The sequence below is a fragment of the Musa acuminata genome, chromosome BXJ1-10 (assembly GCF_036884655.1).
Source record: "Musa acuminata AAA Group cultivar baxijiao chromosome BXJ1-10, Cavendish_Baxijiao_AAA, whole genome shotgun sequence".
Taxonomy (NCBI): Eukaryota; Viridiplantae; Streptophyta; class Magnoliopsida; order Zingiberales; family Musaceae; genus Musa; species Musa acuminata.
Window position 1 is genome coordinate 19,680,338 of NC_088336.1, and position 21,656 is coordinate 19,701,993.

The 21,656-nt window shown below is 37.9% G+C and overlaps 1 protein-coding gene across 2 annotated transcripts; it reads left to right on the top strand.

Moving 5' to 3' along the window:
- Nucleotides 1–1,297: 1,297 nt before the first annotated feature.
- LOC135595365 (putative disease resistance protein RGA3) lies at nucleotides 1,298–5,814 on the top strand. 2 transcript variants are annotated; one of them, XR_010480363.1, is made up of 3 exons: nucleotides 1,298–4,749; nucleotides 4,837–4,897; nucleotides 5,262–5,814. XR_010480363.1 is itself a non-coding variant. In XM_065086193.1 (2 exons), the coding sequence occupies exon 1, from the start codon at nucleotides 1,502–1,504 to the stop codon at nucleotides 4,730–4,732; it is 3,231 nt and encodes a 1,076-aa protein (XP_064942265.1). In that variant the 5' UTR covers nucleotides 1,298–1,501; the 3' UTR covers nucleotides 4,733–4,749; nucleotides 4,837–5,145. The 2 variants fall into 2 exon arrangements, 1 of the variants encoding a protein (XP_064942265.1); XM_065086193.1 differs by lacking the exon at nucleotides 5,262–5,814 and having other exon boundaries at nucleotides 4,837–5,145.
- Nucleotides 5,815–21,656: the final 15,842 nt, after the last annotated feature.

Here is a 21,656-nt window from a genome sequence, read left to right on the forward strand (position 1 = left end):
AGAATGATTAATTAAATATAGTAATATGTCAATATGATAGTATAATTAACTATCAAAAAAGTAAGAAGAAACGAAAGTAAAAAGAGGCAAATACGAAGGAGGGACGAGATAGGAAGGAGGGACGAGATAGGGTTGACGAATTCATTGACCCAAATCGATTTATTGAATCGGTTAACTAATTCGAATTAGCTCAGTGAACAAGTTTAAAATAATAATAATAATAATAATTTGAATAGGAAGATAAAATTGATTTTTATAAAAAAAAAATATCCCTCCCTCCCTAATTTTTCAATAAAAACCACCATCCGATAAATATCAATCAGTAATGACTTCTCTTGATAAATTACATATTAAAAAACCACTCTTGATAAATTAATCGCATTAAAAAAAACCAAGTTAACCATTTTTAATCATGATTAGCTTTAGTTTGTTTTAAGTTAAATAATTATATGAAAACATAATATATCTGAGTTTCAAAGTATAACAACATGAATTAGAGTTTGAAATGGATTTTGAACTTTTAAAGGAATATTCAAAGGTTTTGATCTATAAAATAAATACTTATAGGTGAGATTTGTTCAATGCGACAACATATTTGAATATCATGATATTTTATTTTGTTGAGATTTCTCAAATATAATTATAATTAAATAAAAATCCAACTAAATTGAGTTGAATTGAGTGATCCAATAATCTAATATTATCCAACTTCAAAATGCGAAAAAGATTATTTTATTCCATGTGACAATGCGTTGCAACTGCATAATCATTTGCACTCTTTTTCTAATCTATGGAGAGGTTAAAGAAAGATATAGAATTGATATCAACCATGATCTCATTTGTGATATTTAAATTACAAATAAAATATTTTCACTGAATAAAAAAAAGTTAATTTTTGAATAACTCTAAAACCGAATAAATCATGCTTATGATTCCTGTGAGTGAAAGTCGATTATTCTTGAAACAAGTTCATTTATTAATTTCTATACTTTATATCCTAATCTCCCTAAGAAATCAAGATTAAGTTTATGAATATCCAAAAAATCCAATCTTGATATCCTAATCTCCCCAAGGCATTGTTTTATTATTATTATTATTATTATTATTATTATTATTATTATTATTATTATTATTATTATTATTATTATAAAGTCAACCGTAAGCTGGTAACTTAACAACGTCATATTATTATTATTTTTATTAAAAAAGAAAATTCTTTCACAGCGCCCTCCTCGATGCTCATCGATGACGCCATGAATTATTGGCTCCGGCGAGTCAACACCTCAGCCAGCTAGTTGCTATTTATTGTGAACGAAGGGATGCATGCTAATGGTGTTGTATCGATCGGTCATGCTCCTCAATGCAATTTATTCTTTTGATGAAAATTCGATCGGTGTAGGCATTAAGCATCATACGTAAGTGTGCTCGAGGAACCACCACTTGGGGCATCGAGTCTTCTTCCCGAGAGTGCCGAGGCCTTTTCCCTGTTCGTCCTCGAGAGATGGCAATGGTTCTGGATACTTTCGTTTCGAGATACGTCAACGATGTGGCAGCTTTCGTGGAGGGAGAGATATGCAAAGTGCTGGGCGTGAAGAAGGAGATCAAGGCGCTGCAGGAGACGCTGGAGACGATCAGATGTTTCCTCCAGGATGCCGAGCAGAAGAGCCGCAGCGGGGATCCCGTCATGGAGCTCTGGGTGAGGAAGCTGAAGGAAGTCATGTACGACGCCGACGACGTCATCGATCTGTGCGTGATGGAAGGGGGAAAGCCCTTGGAGGTTCGGGCGTCGGCATCAGCCTCAGGGGTGGTAAGCCTTCCTTTCAGCTTCGTCTCTTCCTGCTTTCGGTGTACCAAATACCGCCATGAGATCGCAGGCCAAATCGAAGCAATCAATGATAGGCTGAAACGAATAGCGGCAGATAACTCCATCCTTGGAAATCTACAGCCCGCAAGCCAACAACTCCACCCTAAAAAACCACCTCCACCACGTGAGACGTCTCCCTTGGAAGTTGAGGAGGACATTGTGGGGGAACAAATCGAAGAAGCTGCCGACGATCTAATCAATCGCATGTTGGAGAACACCGAACAAAAGTGTCGTGTTTTTGGGATTGTTGGAATGGGTGGAATCGGGAAAACTACTCTGGCAAGTAAAATATATAATGATGGAAGGATCAAAGCAAACTTTCCTATCCAAAAGTGGTTGTATATCTCAAAGGATTATACGGAGATCAAGTTACTCAGAGAGTTAATTCGGTGTGCAGGAGATGAAACCAAAGCAGAATCTTTTGAGGGAGAAAGCAGAGCAGAATTGGAACCCAAACTTGCCTCGCTCCTTACTAAAAAATTATTTCTCGTGTTGGACGACGTGTGGAGTCCAAATGTATGGACTGATTTCCTGAGGAAACCACTAAGTAAGGGAGCAGGTAGCAGCACGATCTTAGTTACCACTCGAATCGAAACAGTGTTAAGTGGTATGAAAGGCAGCTATATGCACCAAGCTGAGAAAATGGATGATAACAGCGGGTGGCTGTTGCTTGGGAAGACGGTATTCGAAGCTGGGGAGGAGGATGACATGCGTAGGTTGGAGGAAGTAGGTAGGAAAATTGTTAGAAAATGTGATGGACTTCCTCTTGCTATCAAAGCTATTGCAGGGGTTCTAATTTCCAAGGACAGAAGCACAGCGGAGTGGGAACAAGTCCTCGAGAATGACGCATGGAGTACGAACCGTCAGATCGACGAAGAAGTTCCAAGGGCTTTGCACTTGAGCTATGAGGATCTACCATCTCATCTGAAACAATGCTTTCTTTATTGCTCGTTCTTCACCTGGAAGGTTTTTCATTACAATGATATTATTCGGTTTTGGGTAGCAGAAGGCCTTATCGTAGAAGCAGAAGGTAGGTTGATGGAAGATGTAGCCGAGGAGTACTATTGGGAACTAGTTTCGAGGAATCTTCTACAACTGGATCCATCGTTTATAAACAGGAGCATGTTTTGTATCCATGACCATTTACGAGCGCTCGCTACATACTTGATGAAAGACGAAGGATTTTCGATTACAGTTGGTCAAAGATTAGATATAAAAGCCAACGCGAAGATTCGTCGGTTGTTGATATTTAACATGGGAATAAAATTAGTACTGTCGGATCACATCATAGAAAAGAAATGTTTGAGAACTTTAGTGATCAGAGACTCCCACTCAACCATCACAATTGAGGATAATGTACTCGAAGGGTTACCAAATTTACGAGTATTGGATCTTTGTAACACATCAGTCGAGAGAATTCCAAATTGCATCGGAGATCTATTGCACCTAAGATACTTAGATCTTGATATAACAAATATTCATGAGATACCGGAATCAATAGGGTGTCTTGTAAACCTTCAAACTTTGAATATCTCAGGATGTAAACACTTGTACAAACTTCCCATGACCATCACTAGACTATATAATCTAAGGAGTCTCGTTGTTGAAGAGACTCCTCTGACTCATGTACCGAAGGGAATCGGGAAATTGATAAATATTAACATACTCCAAGGATTTGTGATCGGTCATGACAATCCGACGAACGAGGTGGACGAGACCGGGTGTGGATTAGAGGAGCTGCAACCTCTTTCCAAGCTAAGATATCTGAGTATATACAGGCTAGAGAGGGCAGTGACGGCAGCGTCGGCACTAGCGGAGAAACGTTCTCTTAGGGAACTAATTTTAAGTTGGATGCCACCAGAAGATGGGGAAGATGGAGATGCCACCGATAGTGGTGAGGATAGAAGAGCAACAACATGGAGAAAAGAGGAGCAAATCCAGATGGGAGCCGAGAAGATATGTAATGAACTCTCTCCTCCTTCAAGCTTACGAACTCTTGTCATCGTACGATTCCCGGGTCGACAATTCCCAAACTGGATGATGTCGTCCTCCCTGGGCGAATCACTCCCTAACCTGCAATACTTGTATCTTTCGGTGTTCCCATCATGCGCAGAGCTCCCTCCTCTGGGCATGCTGCCCCTGCTGAAATATCTTAAGATCATAGGAGCCAAAGCGGTCATGACCATTGGGCCTGAGTTTCTCGGCCACAGTTTCCCGGGAACTTGTGCATTTCCCAAACTTGAGTATTTGGAGATCAACGACATGCCCAACTGGGAAGAATGGTCACTATGCGGTGTGGAGGAAGGTGGTCACAGAACACACCTGAAGCTGTTTCCCAATCTAAAGGAATGTTGTCTCGTAGACTGTCCCAAACTGAGAGCTCTTCCAGAAGGCCTATCCCACGCTACCAACTTGAAGGAATTGCACATCTGGGGAGCTCACAACTTGAGAGAAGTAACAAAGCTCCGCTTGAGTTACAACCTGTCTGTCACAGATAACAAGATGCTGAACAGAATATCCGACGTTGCCATGAAGTATCTGGAGGTGGAGGATTGCCCCAATCTAGAGTGCGTGGATAATCTCGACAAGCTGCAGCACCTGGTCCTGACATGTCCGGAACATATGGATCAGCTTCCCCCGTGGTTATCCCGCTTAATTGATCAACAGCGCCCTAATTCTGCACAATGGAGCTTCCGCAAACTTGAAGTGCACTGCAACATAGTGCTGCTAAGGAGCTGTCTCGAGGGCAACGAGCATTGGAACATCATCCAACGGATTCCAGATGTCAAATTTCAAACTTTTTCCGAAGAATATATGCGATACATCAAGGATCCATATAAGTATGACACAAATGTACCTCCAGAATAAGGGCATTGGTCTTCCTTGTAAGTCATTTTTCTTGGTTCTATCCGATAACTTAGCTATATATGTGTGTATATATTCTCTTAATTCTTTTGTTGATTTCTTTGCAGGTTCAATGAAAGGTCTCTGCGCCAGTTTATGCTTCCTTTATATAATATTTTGCGAATAAAGGTATTTGATGCCGGGATTTAATGGTTTCATCTTATTATTATTTATTTATGATAAGTTTTGATTAACATATGAATCACGGTATTTATTGAACTGTGGGTTGATTATATCAGATTATCTTTAAATTTTTCTGAGTGTGCGGTTGAAACATGATGGATCGGTTATTGATTAAATTATATAATTAATCTATTAAGATCACTGTAGGTTTAGATTATTTTCTATGTTATTTGGATTGAAATATTGAGAATTCTTAGGAAGTTGTTAAATCTATTGTGTATCCTATGGGTTGATTTATCATGAATTAGATTGTGTGATAATTATGAAATCTACTTTATTTTGATTCTTTTCTTGCATTCAAAATCTACAGAATTATAACTTTGTACTATCCGCTTCAGCGTTACACACCACCTCATTCATAGTCTACCAGGCCAATAATGAATTCAGAAGCCACTCTCTTTGGTCATTGTGGTGTTGGGTTGCACTTCTTTCTTAGTACATGGCATGGAATGCATTCCATGACCTCGTTTGATGCATTCATATTTTTCCTTCTCATGTAAATGTATTCAGGATCAATATATATATTCGTTCGTTGGAAACCTGAAATTAATATGATTTAGCTGGTCTTAGTTATTCTTTGGAACGCTTGTAAGCCTTAACTCCGGTCCATTGGAAGTATGAAATTAATATGAATCTGCAGCGAAGGTTGGAGGCTATCAGATGTTACGTTCAAGATGTGGAGCGGTAGGAGCACCGTCACCGAGCTACGAGGATTTACCATCTCGTCTGAAACAATTTTTTCTTTATTGTTCTTTCTCTACGAAGGTCTTTCTGTATTACAAGGATATTGCTCCGTTTTGGGTGGCCGAAGGCTTTATTGTAGAACGAGGAGGTAGGTAGGTTGATGGAAGATGTAGCCGATGAGTGCTGCGGGCTAGAACTAGTTTGGAGGAACCTTTTGCGGGTAGATTCGATATTTTTCTTTGCATGACCATCTACGATCTCTCTGGATGCAAACTCGACGAGTTTAAGTTGGATGCCACCGGAAGATGGGGGAGGACAAAATTGGTATTAAAAAAAAATAGAAATGTCCATACTACCTAATAAAGTGTCCTTCAATAAATTATCATGTTCTATGTAGATTTATATGGACAACCCTTATTTCTCACAACCCTAAAAGATGACTTATAATATAACATCTTCTAGATTGATAATCCAAAAACTAATATCTTTCGGATTGTTACAAAAATACCCAGAATATCATCTTCCGAGCATTTAACCAAACATGTTAAATCGATCCAACAAATATCAAAAATTATTTCTCACCACCTCTTCAATCTTCATAAAGTTTCATTTGATTATTTATTTATTTTTAATTATTTTGTATCTCCAACAATGATAGATGCTTTGATGATTAAGAAGAGAATAACAACAACAACAATAATATAATTAGATTTTAAAAAAATTGTCAGAATTAAATAGTAAATTGAGGACATTTATATCCATTTGCATAGGATATGTTAAGAATATCAAAAGTTATTAAAATGAAATTGTTCGATAGCAAAAATAAATTGAATATAAATATTCTACTTTTATTTTATTTTTATTCTATATTTTATTATCACATGAATATTAGATTTGAATTAAATTATACCACCTATTTTAAATACTTGATAGTGGGGGCATAGTTTTTAATAGTGGAGATATCTATTTTAAATAATTAAATTATTGCTCGTCATACAAGTCTCATACTATACTTCAAGAGTACATCCATAGTATGAATTTATTGGTACGATATCAATTTTCTTAGAATTATACTTTTCGAAATATTTTTAGAATGCTCATACTTAAAAAAATTTTCTAAAACAATGTTTCTAGTCTAATGAAAAAATCATTTAATCTCTTTTTTCTTTAGACCCGCCAATGCCTCCAACGTCCCATCGCCACCGTTGGCCACCCCCCTCTACGGCATACAAGCAGGGTTGTCTCTTTCGTTATAGCCCTCATGCTTACCCTCCTCCATTATACACGAGGTTATTCCCTATCAGTGGACGAATATAATTACTATAGACCACGAGGGCGACGACAAAGACGATGGCCAATGGGTTAGACTAGATGGAGGGGACAGCTGACAAAAGGATAAAATAATCATTTAGAAAAATTCTGTTTCGAATTCTTTTTAAAATAGAAGCGCTGTGAGAAATTAAAAAAAAATAAAGAAGCGCTATGAGAAATTATCATTTAGAAGCTCTGTTTCGAATTCGTTCCTTTCCAATATTTCGCCATCCGTCCTCTGCGCCGAGTCGCTGGTTATACACAGTTGTTTCACAGATTCTTTGAATCGACTCCTTGCAGATTTTTCGAACTCAGCAAACACAGCTGTTCAGCGTGTCCTGCGATCTCTGTTTCCGAGACTTCGCCCCGCAACTCCTCCGTCCACTCCGCTGAGCTGCTGGGTCTCATCTTCATCTCAAACTTGAACAGTTGCACACACTTCCCAGATACCGCGACATCTACTTCCGAGATTTCGCCATGTGACTCTGCCGTCTTCTCCGTTGAGCTACTCGTCTTATTTGTCTCAGATCTCGGAAGAATAAGAAAGTAGATGATAAGGTAATCTGATTTCTGACGGCTACTGCATGGATCACCTTAGGAAACAATTCCATGTTGTTCCTCGGTCGATTAACTTCTGTCGTTAGGGGCCGGGCCGCTCGTACGATTTCATGACTCGACCAATGACCGGAGATTTCTGGTATCTAATGCAACAAAACATGCACAGTGGAAAGAAACATAGATACTGCTGCATGCGAGTGCGCTCTCATCTTAAAATTATAGCTACCGGTTTGAATGCAGACAGACGAGCGTTCCTTTTTTTTCGTTTCGCTTGCCAACGGGAACCGGTGAAGGTAAGACTCCATCCTTGACATTTGTCGTAATTTTGTTTGCAGGCGTGGTTTGTTTTAGCCTGTTTGTTCTACTGATGATGCTGCTCTTGGATACAAATATATTTGTGCTCAAGGAACACTTGGCCGTGCAAACAACACATCAAACTTTCTTTCTGAGTGGTGTGGCATTTCCTCGGTTGGTGTCAAAGAGATCATGGCAATGATCCTTAATTTCTTTGTTTCAAGATACCTTAAAGTCGTAACAGAGTTTCTGGAGGGAGAGATATGCAAGGTGCTAGGCGTGAAGAAGGAGATCAAATCGCTGACGGAAAACTTGGTCAAAATCAGATGTTTGATCCAAGATGCAGAGCGGAAGAGGCGTGGGAGCGCCGTCATTGACAACTGGGTGAGGATGCTGAAAGATCTCATGTACGATGCCGATGATATCATCGATCTCTGCACGATCGAAGGTGGGAAACTGTTGGAAGCTCCGCCGTCATCAGCGTCAGCGGTAAGCTCCCCTCTCAGCTTTGTTTCCTCTAGCTTTAAGTGCACTAAATACCGTCATGAGATCGCTACCAAAATCGAAGCACTTAATGCTAGACTGAAAGAAATGGCCGAGTTCAATGCCTTGGTGTCTGAGATAGTGTCGGCAACCCAAGAACCCCAACCTCACAAAACAACTACACGGGAGACATTGTCGGGGAACAAATTGAAGTAGCTGCCCACAATCTGATCGATGCCATGCTCCAGAAAAATAAGCAAAAGTGTCGTGTTTTTGGGATTGTAGGGATGGGTGGCATCGGAAAGACCACTTTAGCACGTAAAATATACAACGACCAAAGGATCAAGGACAACTTTCCTATCAGTAAATGGTTGTATGTGTCTAAGGATTATTCCGAGATCGATTTACTGAAAGAGCTAGTGAGGTGTGCAGCCGAAGGTGCAGAATCTTTGAAGGGAGTAAGCAGGTCAGAATTGGAACCTAAACTCGCCTCTCTCCTGACCAAAAACTTGTTTCTCGTGTTGGACGACGTTTGGAGTGCAACTGTTTGGAATGATTTCCTCACGAGACCACTAAGTAAAGGAGTAGGCAGCAGCATGATCTTAGTTACCACGAGAAAAGAAAGTGTGTTGATAGGTATCAGATATAGCTATATCCACCAAGTGGAGAAAATGAATGAAAATAGTGGGTGGATGTTGCTTCGGAAGAGATCATTCGAAGCTGGGGAGGAGGATGACATGCGTCGGTAGGAAAATTGTTAGAAAATGTGGACTTCCTCTTTCCATCAAAGCTATTGCAGGGGTTTTAGCTTACAAGAACAGAAGCATAGTGAAGTGGGAAGAAGTCCTTGAGAGTGATGCTTGGAGTATGAACAAGATGGAGGATGGAGTACCGGGGGCTTTGAATTTGAGCCACCAGGATTTACCATCTTACCTGAAACAATGTTTTATCTATTGCTCCTTATACCCAGAGAGAAGTACTATACATTTCAGACAAATCGTTCGGTTTTGGGTGGCTGAAGGCCTTATCGTATAACATGGAAATAATAATAGGCTGATGGAAGATGTAGCCGAGGAGTACTATTGGGAACTAGTTTGGAGGAATCTGCTACAGTTGGATCCATTGTAGGCAGACAATAGTCGTTGCTCTATGCATGATCATTTACGATCCCTTGGTGCATATTTGATGAGAGACGAAGGGATTTCGATTAGACATGGAGGGGAATTAGATATACAAGCAAACACCAAGATTCGTAGGTTGCAACATGGGGGACAACGATAATCGACGACGATGTGCTGAGAAGGTTACCGCACCTACAAGTGTTGGATTTGAGAGATACATCGTGATAAGCAGATAAGATTTCCTCAAGGCAGTTGAGGAAATCTCTAAGCAGTTGAAAAAAATCCTCCCTGCTGAATGTGTATAACCTCCCTGCTGAGTGTATATAAATAGCTATCAAGAGCTCACTATCAAATGAATTAGCCAATTACATCTTATACATTTCATAGTTTCTTCTACAATTTCTATCTCTTTATCTTCTTCGTTTAATTCTTATCATGGTATCAGAGCAGTTTGCCTAGAGCAAGCCCTCTTCTCGCTGTTTGACTCTTCACAATCGCTTCCTGACCGGAGTCCATCGCCTCCCCTTGGGCCGCAGCCGCTCGACCATCCCTCTTGTGGCGACGTCTCCACCCCTCAACCGTAGCCATTCGCTGCAGCCTACTGCAGCACTTGCGGCTGCTAATATCAGATCCGTGGGCAACGCTCGTAAAGTAAGCACAGTCACGACATTTGTTTCTACCGCCGGCTGCTGCTCCCTTGCCAATCGAAGTCTTCCGCTGAAAACTCCGCCGCTCTTCCGGCCACCAAACTCCAACACTGCATTACTGCAACTATCTCCAACCTTGTAGATTTCTCCAGCATCGCTGAAGAAATCGCTGCAAGCTGCAGAAATTTCTCCCACCTCGCTGCAACAATCTCTCCTGCATTCTGCATCGCTACAGCCTACCAGTCCCTCTAGAAGAAGCAGCAGCCCTCTTCGGCATTGCATACAGCGACTCTTCTACCGTTGACGTATTCATCATCTACCTCCCGCCACAGCCATCACTGCCTTTTTCGCTGCAGATTTCTCGCCCATCACTGCAGCCTCCTCTGCAGTGCATCGCTGCAGCCTTCTCTGCAGTTCATCGTGCTGCAGCCTCCTCTGCAGCGCATTGATCTGTTTTTCTCCTCCTCTCTCCCTCCTATATCTTTACATCTTCTGTAAAGATCACTTAAACCGCCATAAAATATCTAGGATGTCTTCATTTTCCCCTTCCGATATTCCTATCCCTATTTCTACAGGAATTTTGAGTACTTCTCAAAGTCTTATCACCATCAATGTTGCAGCACTCATTCCCTTCAAATTATCCAAAGGCGGCAACTAATTCCCTTCAAATTATCCAAAGGCGGCAACTACGCATCTTGGCGGGCACAACTTTCTAATCTTCTATTTGGTTATGATCTCCTAGGTTATGTTGATGGCTCTCTCCCGTGTCCACCTGACATGGTCAACATCCCAGGCGAACCCAGTCCAGTGTCAAATCCAGCCCACAAACTATGGTTACATCAAGATCGCCTCATCCTCCAAGCTATTCAAGCTTCCGTTGCTGGATCCGTTGCCCCGCTAATATCCTCATGTACGACTGCTGCAGAAGCATGGTGCAAGTTACAAACAACTTTGGCAAATTGCTCACGTACTCGCATGCTCGGACTTCTCTCCAATCTGATGAAAATAAAACAAGAGGGAAGTACTATTGTTGATTATCTACAAACTATCAAAGTTATCATCGATGACTTGGTTTTGATAGGTCATTCTCTCAATGATGAAGAAGTCCTAATCCATACCCTCAATGGCCTAGGAGGCGAGTACAAAGAACTGGCAGTAGCTCTTCGGGCACGCGACTCACCAATATCATTCGAAGAACTTTATGATAAGTTGATCGACTATGAGACTACTTGAAGCGTGATGATATGATGCCCGAACCACCTATTACAGCTCAAGTTAATCAAAAATCCAAGAGGAAGAGCAACCAGTACAATAAGCACGTCAACAACGGTCTGGCTAAGCTGCCTCCCAGCCCTATGGCGCCTAGACCAAACCCCCCTCATCCATATCAAGGTGGTAACTTTCATAATCCTCAATCGTCGCGTCCTGACTTCACAAACCACCATCGAGTCATTTGCCAACTATGTGATAAAGTCGGACACTCCGTGAAAGTCTGTCGCTCTCGCCCCAGGCTCCCTGCTCCATCAGAGTGGCCTCAGGCGAATTTCATGGCTACTCCAACTCCTACCCAACCTAATTGGATTGTGGACTCGGGTGCCTCTCATCACATCACCTCTGATCTTCAAAACTTGTCCATCCACAACAACTATGACGGAAATAAAGATATCATCATCGGTGACGGTAAAAGAATTCCTATTACTCATTCTGGTTCCTCAACGCTTAGCTCCAAGGGCTTGGTATAACGAGCTTGGCTCGTTTTTGACCTCAATTGGCTTCATCAATTCCAAGTTTGATACCTCGTTATTCATTTGCCAGCATAATGGAAGCATAATATATCTTTTAGTATATGTGGATGATATTATTGTCACAGGAAATGATCCTTTGAAGACTCAAGCATTTCTAAAGCACTTGGCCGATCGCTTCTCCCTCAAAGATCTAGGAACTTTAAGCTACTTTCTGGGAGTGGAAGCAATATTTACATCTTCAGGTCTCTTCCTATCACAAAGAAAGTATATTCAAGATTTATTATCAAAAACAAACATGCAGGATGCGAAAGAGGTGACAACTCCTCTCTCTACCAGTGAATCACTTAAATTATGTGATGAAAGTCCTGCTACAGATTCGACTCAATATCGACAAGTCCTTGGCTCCTTACAGTACTTGGCTCTCACGCGTCCAGATATTTCATTTGCTGTCAATAAATTATCACAATTCATGCATCGACCATCTACTATGCATTGGTCTACGGTCAAACGAATTTTGCGGTATCTTAAAGGGACTCTTAATTATGGCATTCTTCTTCGCAAAAATACTTCCCTCCATCTCCATGCCTTTGCTGATGCTGATTGGGCAGGGAACTTTGATGATAGAACATCTACGTCAGGATACATTGTCTTCCTTGGAGTCACTCCAATCAGTTGGAGTTCTAAAAAACAAAAGACGGTTGCACGATCAACAACTGAAGCTGAATACCGTGCCATCACCACCGTCGCTGCTGAACTCAATTGGGTCACAAATCTGCTCAAGGAACTCAACGTCAACTCCACGGTTGTTCCTACAATATATTGTGACAATATTGGCGCTACCTACTTATGTGCCAATCCAGTGTTCCATTCCCGCATGAAACACATTGCCATCGACTTCCACTTCGTGCGAGATCAAGTTGTCAGACATCAACTCCGTGTTTCTCACGTACATATAGCTGATCAACTAGCAGACTCACTCACAAAGCCTCTCGCCCGGAAACTATTTTCATCTCATCGGTCCAAGATAAGTATCCTTGATGGAAGCTCAATCTTGCGGGGGCATGATAAGCAGATAAGATTTCCTCAAAGCAGTTGAGGAAATCTCTAAGCAGTTGAGAAAAATCCTCCCTGCTGAATGTGTATAACCTCCCTGCTGAGTGTATATAAATATCTATCAAGAGCTCACTATCAAATGAATCAGCCAATTACATCTTATACATTTCATAGTTTCTTCTACAATTTCTATCTCTTTATCTTCTTCGTTTAATTCTTATCACATCGATCGATAGAATTTCGGATTGCATCGAGGATCCATTGCATCTAAGATACTTAGATCTTCATGGTACAAAGATTAATGATACACCAAACCGATAGGCCGACTTGCAAACATCTAGACTTTGATCGTTTCTCACTGCAACCACTTGCACAGGCTTCCTAATGCTGTCACGAGGCTGCACGGCCTGAGGTGTCTCGATGCTTTCGATACTCCGCTGACTCATGTACCCACGGGAATCTAAAAGTTAACAAAGCTTAACAATCTTTAAGGACTTGTGGTCGACCTTGATGACCCAACGAACGAGATGGCCGAGGGGTGCGACTTGGAGGAATTGCGAGCACTTTCCGAGCTAAGATATCCGAGAATATCCAAACTGGAGAGAGCAGTAGCGACGGGATCAGCGTCGGTACTTGCGGAGAAACGCTTCCTTAGTTATCTGCTTTTGAGTTGGATGCATGTCGCGAACGATGGCGAGGATGTTGAAGACGACGATGACGGTGTAGATGAGGACGAAGAGAGTGAAGACGAGGAGGAAGAAGAAGATAATGGAGATGGGAACAGAATACATGACCAGGAGGACGAGGAGGAAATCGAGAGAGCAGAGAAGATATATAATGAACTCTCTCCTCCAACAAGCCTGCAGACCTTACCATCAGCCAATTCTTCGGTCGGAGACTCCCAGGCTGGATGGTGTCACACTCGCTGGACCAATCTTTTGCTAACCTGGAATACTTGAAGCTCTGGCACTTCCCATCATGCACCGAGCTACCTCCTCTAGGGATGTTATCGCTGCTAAAATATATGGAGATCGTAAGTTTCAAAGCCGTCAAAACCATCGGAGTTGAATTTCTCGGCTGCAGTTTGCCGGTGGGATCTTCCGCATTCCCGAAACTCGAACATCTGGAGTTCAACGACATGTCCAACCGGGAAGAATGGTCGGTAGGCGGGCAGGGAAGACTGTTTCCCAATCTAAAGGAGTGTGTTCTTGCCGACTGCTCCAAGCTGAGAGCTCTTCCGGAAGGCCTATCCCATGGTACCAACTTGAAAGAATTGTACCTCTATGGAGCTCACGACTTAAGAGAAGTCACAAACCTCCGGTTGGATGACGTTCTCAGAGTCACAGACAACAAGAAGTTGAACAGAATATCCAATGTTTCCGTGAAGTTTTTAGAGGTTCATGGTTGTCCAAATCTGGAGCACCTGGATAGTCTCGACCGGCTGCCACACATAAAACTGATATGTCCACTACAAATGGAGCAGCTTCCGCAGTGGTTCTTGAGTCTAATTGAGCAGTCCCAAAGCATTTCTTCCGCTCAGTGGATCTTTAGAAAATTTGAACTGAAATGCGGCTTAGGATTGCTAAAGAGCTGTCCTTCCGCTCAGTATTGTTTTGATTCCTACGTAATCTCTCATGTATATATATAGAGAGTGGAATAAGGCTGCTAATTAGTTCACTAGATATGTTAGGCTAATCAAATCTGTATTTTTTTGACGAGGGAACTGACCCTCTCAGCCCAATTGTTTTTTTGTGCTTTTGATCTACAGAGCTCCTTTCTTGTTTCTATTGCTTAGTTAATACATTTCTCTTTTGGAAACACAAACTACATGTTTTTGTGCAATAGAATAAAACATCTATGGATTATGGATTAAAGTGTTAAAGGACCTTCTTTGAATAAAAATTTCCTTTACATGCCATGGCTTACTCAATGAAGCCTTGATTCTCACTTAGTTTAGAAAGCTTAAGCTCAAATTAATAATTATAAATCCATCAAATATTTAGAAATCAAATTATTTTTTTAAAAGAAAATTGATTCAAGGCAAAATCTTATAATAAGAAAAAGGCCAAGGATTAATAACATATTAATAAATGATCGTAGAGTATGTTCAAGATCGAACCACAGGAGTTGTTTCATTGTCCATCGAAACCAACATTTTTTTTTACGGTTGTTAATGTCAACGTGTTGTGTTTTATATAAATATGAATGTCTTGAAAATATATGAAATATTATGAGTATTTTAGGAAATAAATTAGGTAGTTACCGGTTCTTAATTAGTATAGTTGTGGAGAAAACAATGGTGAAGGATATTGTAATCTAAGATTTAATGAAAATTCATTTTGTTTCTCATCTCTATTTTGAAATCTAATCCACCACTGCAACCCTACCAATCACATAATTATCGTACAAGAGACGTTACACTCTTTCGATCATCAATGAGGATTCAAAGTTATAAGACAGAAGAAGTTTCTAAGTTATTTAGTTATCGAATCAGATGTATACACAAGCAAGTCTTCTTTCCTACATTATATGAGTTCTTGGGGTGCCTTCAACAGCATCCCCAAAGCAAGAAGAAAACAACTTTATGTTTTTGTTGAATACTCTGTCGTGGAATACACGATGCGGTTTTATGGTAAGAAACTAAGTTTGAGTTATGACAATCTCAAAAACTAAAAAAAATCCCTCCTAAATTCTCAACACACACACACACACTCTCTCTCTCTCTCTCAGTTCTTGTGCTTTTGATAATCCTATTGTTCAATTGCCCGATGTGGTGTGAGACAAATATGACTCTTCAATTCTAATAAAGAATTGTTTCTAGCTTTAAGCTCCGTTCAATTTAGAACTGTAATTATACTCTTCTAGTATTACATTCAATGTGGGCTATGCCGTTGACTGGTTGAAATGAGAGATCATAGTTCTTCTTCGTTCTGTGTTAGCTGATGTCTGATTAGTAGCTCGATCCCATCTGAAATTTATAAGAGTGTGATTCAATTTAGTGGAATTAACTTTGGTCGATTATTATGTGTTTCGTCACAAGAAAATGATACATAATAAATGTGTATTTTGGCATCAAATCTACTGATTCTTTTGGCATCAATTATTAGCTGACAAGAAGGTAGCTAAAAGACAGTCCACAGCTCAACACAGACCCACCAAATGGAATCTTATGCCGTGCAAAATGAGTTAATTAGTACGTCAAATATTTAGCATTAGGGAACACAATTTTCTATTGTTCAAAGGGTGATGGCCGTCTCCACCTAATTTTATGAGAGGGACGTGATGATGGTACTTTTAATATAGTTAGAATTGATAATCAATCGGAACGTCATAAGAAAAATAGTTCGTTAACTTAAACATCGAAAGGTTCACACCAGAGATGATATGATGTAGTTTTATAACATCCTTCAACTTAGAGATATTAAGACGCAAACGAGGAACCAACACTTTGAATTGATGATCAATTCTATTATGATAATATTTGAAAAGTAGGTCATGTTGGATCAAATTCATCATTTAGATCGATGACCATCTCTAATTTTTTTTTGTCAATTAACCTCTTCTACTTCTTAATTAACATTTTTGGATACTATATTATCCCAAACCCCCCTTAACTTATCATGAATAAAGGATAATAAAAATACTGATTTGGCACCGAGGGTTCATTAAAAGATTATCTATTTGTCTCATTCAACATAACAGCTCACAATGTGCTCATTTACTAAAGTATTAAGCACGTCGAAAATATTTTTTTTATTCTTTTTAGGATGAAAAGATGCATGTAGTCAAGTCCAATTAAAATGTTGTTATTATATTGCATCAGTAATATCAGGACAAAATTTGGTAGGAGTCACTATTGACTTCACATGATGTTAACTCAATAGGCTCCTGAAGAAACTTGTGTGTGTGTGTACACTTTATGCTTTCAACTCCCGAGAATGAACGAAAGCATCCAACACATTCACCCTGTGGGGGTTGTGTTTGCTTCATGCAATAAATAATATCTGCATGGGTTGGTGATACATCTCCATCAGGAAATATTTAGATGTTTGGGACCAGAAACATTAATTTCAACTTGCATGAATCTCTCGAAATGCCCGTACCATATTCTGTGTTATGTTGATTGTGGGGGCATAGTGCTTATGGATGTTCGATAACCTACGCTCAATAAACTTAGGCGTGCCATAGGAGACGCATGCTATATACTTCAGTAGTACAATATTGTAATCCTCTCCTAGATTCTGTGGATTCATCGGCAGGATGTCAAATTTTGCTAGCTGTTCCCAATATTTCGTCATGCGATTCCTCCGACCTCCACGCTGAGTTGCTGGTTATACACAGTTGTTTCACGGATTCTTTGAATCGACTACCTGATAGATTTTTCGAACTCAACCAGCATGTTCAGGGAGTTCTGTTTCCGAGACTTTGTCATGCGATGGCCTATGCAAGAATAGTCAACAAAAGGATGATGCGATAGTCGCTAGTGAGTGTCAATTAGAAAGAAACAACTCGACTCGTAGTGGTACATTTCTCGTAGTCAAAGCTATCATGCAACCATGTTGAATCATTCGCATATAGAAGCTGACACTCACATCATCTCTCATGTGGTCCTCGAGAGAAAGATTTATTTATTGTTTATATTTAATATATATAATTTTTTAAAAGAGAAATGATGAAAATAATATTTGATTTCAAAATCATATGATAAAGTATTAAAATGATACACTCAATAATTTAATTCTAAGTTTTTTAACGTTATATCCAAAAAGATTGTTTAGATTTATCTTTAGCTATGAATAATTGGTTTGGATGATTAGTGACACTAACACTAACACTCACATCATCTAGTGTTAGTGACACTAACACTAACGCTAACACTAACACTAACACTCACATTATCTTATGTCGATTCATCATCTGATGAGTAGTGAATTATTGGTTTGGAATCAAGCTAAAAGATTGTTTAGCTTTATCTTTAGCCCATGTCGATTCTTTCGAATATAAAAACTAACACTCACATCATCTGATTTGGGAGGGCTTAAGACCAAAAATTATTTGTTATTTATATTTAATGTATTTTTAAAAAAATAAATGAGGAAGCTAGGATTCAAATTTATAATTCATAATCTTATGATAAACTATTAAAGTGATATATTTAATAACTTGTTTTTCAAAGTCACATCAAAAGATGGTTTAGCTTTATCTTTGTGATTTCTTTTCTTTAAAATTCTTTTATATCACGGGTGTATTGGACCATCAATCCATATTATCTATGGCTATGATTATTGGTTCAGATAAGTGTGATATCAGCTATCATGCAATCATATTGAATCATTCATATATAAAAGCTAACACTCGCATCCTTAAGACGAAGATTTGTTTGTTGTTTGTATTTAATATTTTAAAAAATAAATAATAAAGCTGAGATTTAAATTTATAATTTTATGGTAAACTATTAAAGTGATATATTCAATAACTTTATTCCAAGTTTTTCAACTTTATATTAAAAGGTCGTTGTTTAGCTTTATCTTTTAAGTGGGTCTCAAGACAAAGACTTATTTGTTGTTTATACTTAATATATATATTTTAAAAAAAATATTTTTTTGTTTAGTTTTATCTTTCTAACTTTTTTCTTTTAAATTTTTTTTATATCGCGGGTGTATTGGACTTATTTGTTACATCAAAATGATATATTCAACTATTAAAGTTTTTCAATGTTACATCAAAATTTTGTTGTTTAGCTTTATCTTTCATATGGGTCTCAAGATGAAGACTTATTTGTTGTTTGTCTTTAATATATATATTTTAAAAAATATTTTTTGTTTAGCTTTATCTTTTTATTTTTTTTCTTTTAGAATTTTTTTATATCGCGAGTATATTTGACCCATCAATCTATATCGGTTAGTGGCAATGAATTATTAGTTTGGATGAGTCATGACATCAACTATCATGCTTCCGAATCATTCTCATATAAAAGCTAATTCTCACATCATGTGGGCCTAAAGACGAAGACTTATTTATTATTTATATTTAATATTTTTAAAAATAAAATGATAAATCTAAGATTCAAATTCATAATCTTACAAGAAACTATTAAAGTGATATATTCAATAATTTGATTCTAAGTTTTTCAATTTTACATCAAAATGTGGTTGTTTAGCTTTATCTTTCATGTGGGTCTCAAAACAAAGACTTATTTGTTGTTTGTATTTAATATATATATTTTAAAAAATATTTTTTTTTGTTTAGTTTTATCTTTCTAATTTTTTTTCTTTTAAAATTTTTTTATATCGTGGTTGTATTGGACCCATCAATCCATATTGATCAATGGCTATGAATTATTAGTTTGAATGAGTCATGACATCATCTATTATGCAACCAATTCACTCGCATATAAAAGCTAACACTTACATTATCTCATATGGGCCTCAAGACAAAAACTTATTTATTATTTATATTTAATATATTTTTAAAAAGTAAATAATAAAGATAATATTCAAATTCATAATCTTACGATAAACTATTAAAGTGATATATTCAATAATTTGATTCCAAGTTTTTCAATGTTACATCAAAATGTGGTTGTTTAGCTTTATCTTTCTGTGTGGGACTCAAGATGAAGACTTATTTGTTGTTTGTATTTAATATATATATTTTAAAAAATATTTTTTTTGTTTATCTTTATCTTTCTAATTTTTTTCTTTTAGAATTTTTTTATATCGTCGATGTATTAGACCCATCAATCCATATCGATCAGTAGTGGCTATGAATTATTAGTTTAGAAGTACTCACGCTCACATCATCTCATGTGGGCCTAAAGACAAAGACCTGTTTGAATTGAACAATTAGATTCCAACTTTTTCAATGTTTCATGGTTTGTATCTAAATCCCTATCTTAGATGGTTTAATTTTATCAGCTTTTCATGCTAGAGTTGAAGACACTGGTTTTTTTTGTTTTTTTTTGGTTTTTCAGATGGACAAAACAATCTTTTGAGAAAAAATGGATCTGTGTTGTTACAAAACATTTTTTATTGTGATTGTGAATATTAACTCAATAAAAAGGTGGTAGTTTAGTTTTTTTTTTCTTTTCGTTGTGCTATCTGTTTTTAAAAATAACTTGGGGATAATTTTTTGAAAAGTCTTTCTTTTTAGCTTTTTGGGACTTTGTCTTTCATTTAACATTTTGTTTTTCTCTAATATCATAAAAGGTCTCTCCTAATAGCAAACACCATCTTCTTCTTTCATTGCAATAGTGGTGCTTTTGGTCATCGCCACCTATTTCTTTAAGTAGGCACTCTGGAGGGCCTTAGAGTTATCCTACTTTCACGAGGTAGATATGACAGAGGATTGTAAATATAAAATTTATAATTATGTTATTATATGAAAATTTTTAATGTCAAAAATTAAAATCAAATAATAATAAATCATATATAATATGTATACTTTTCGATGCTGCTCAAAAAGTCTTTATCTGCTCTATAGGCATACCGTCGTCGAATTCAAAAGCTACATTGATGTTGATCTACAAGAAATGTTAGACTCGCCTTCTCTTCTTTTCCTATCCTTCAGAAGATCGTTATGAGCGATAAATTGGGGATTAAAAATAGATGAAAAAAGATATGTAATCTCTCAATAACATTACGTCACACATATCCGCATTGAGTCCCTAAGAGTAAAGGGTCTATGATAAGTAATTAAGAGTCCTTCCCATCAAAGGTATCTCATAAGGAATTTTACCATAGTTAGACTTTATTTTTATTGACCAATTACTGTAATCAGAATCCAATCATATTTATAATATATCTTATTTAATTAGATAGAATCATATATTCTAAAAGGTTTGAGATCGTGGACAGTAATAAGATCAAAATAGTAAATGTCAAAAGTACCGAAGGAGAATGAGACAACCATGATAGAACAAAAGTAATATGGTTGAAGTAGCGAGATGAAAGTGACAGGATCGAAATGATGAGGCAAAAACTACAAGACCTCGGGATGAAAATTGATCGAGACAAGTTAATAATATTACAAATATGAATTAATCAATTAGAGGACCGAGTATGTGTAAAGAAAAGAGAAAAAAAATAGAGTGGACGCACAAGATCAATATGTTTTTAACTGAAAGGGAGAAAACTATTGGACCACATTCTAGAATAGATGCTGCACGACATTTATAATTGCGCCACTTAGGTCTAAATCACTCGTCTAATCCAAAACCAAATTGGATTCCATGACACGTTTTTTAACTATTTTGATCACAATTTAATATAAAAGTATTTAAAGACAAAATGTTACTCTCTAAATATTACATCATAACTCACTGATATCTGATAAATTGATAAAGATTCTAGGGTCTTTGAGAGTGAGGGAGACTTTAATACCTTATTAGCCAATGTGAAACTAATAGTATATTAATTTATAAAGTCTTTAATATTTAAATTATCTCTCAGGTAATCGTCATATGCTAACAGATCACACAATCACTTATTAGATATTACGAAATGAATTATTAGGTTTGTTAGGATGTCACATCGAACAGTAGTTAAGCGAAGAACCAGTCAATGCCATTTAGATGCTCATTAGATGTTATGGAGTAGATTATCATGGTTTGTGGGATATCATGTCGAACAGTAGTCAAGCAAGGACGAGTCAATGTCGTTTAGATGCTCGTTAGATGTTACAGAATTGATTATTAGGTTCGGTGGAATGTCATGTCGAACAGAAGTAAAGCGAAGACCGAGTCATTTAAATGCTCATTGGATATCACAGAATGGATTGTCAGGTTGGTGGGATGTTATGTCGAATAGTA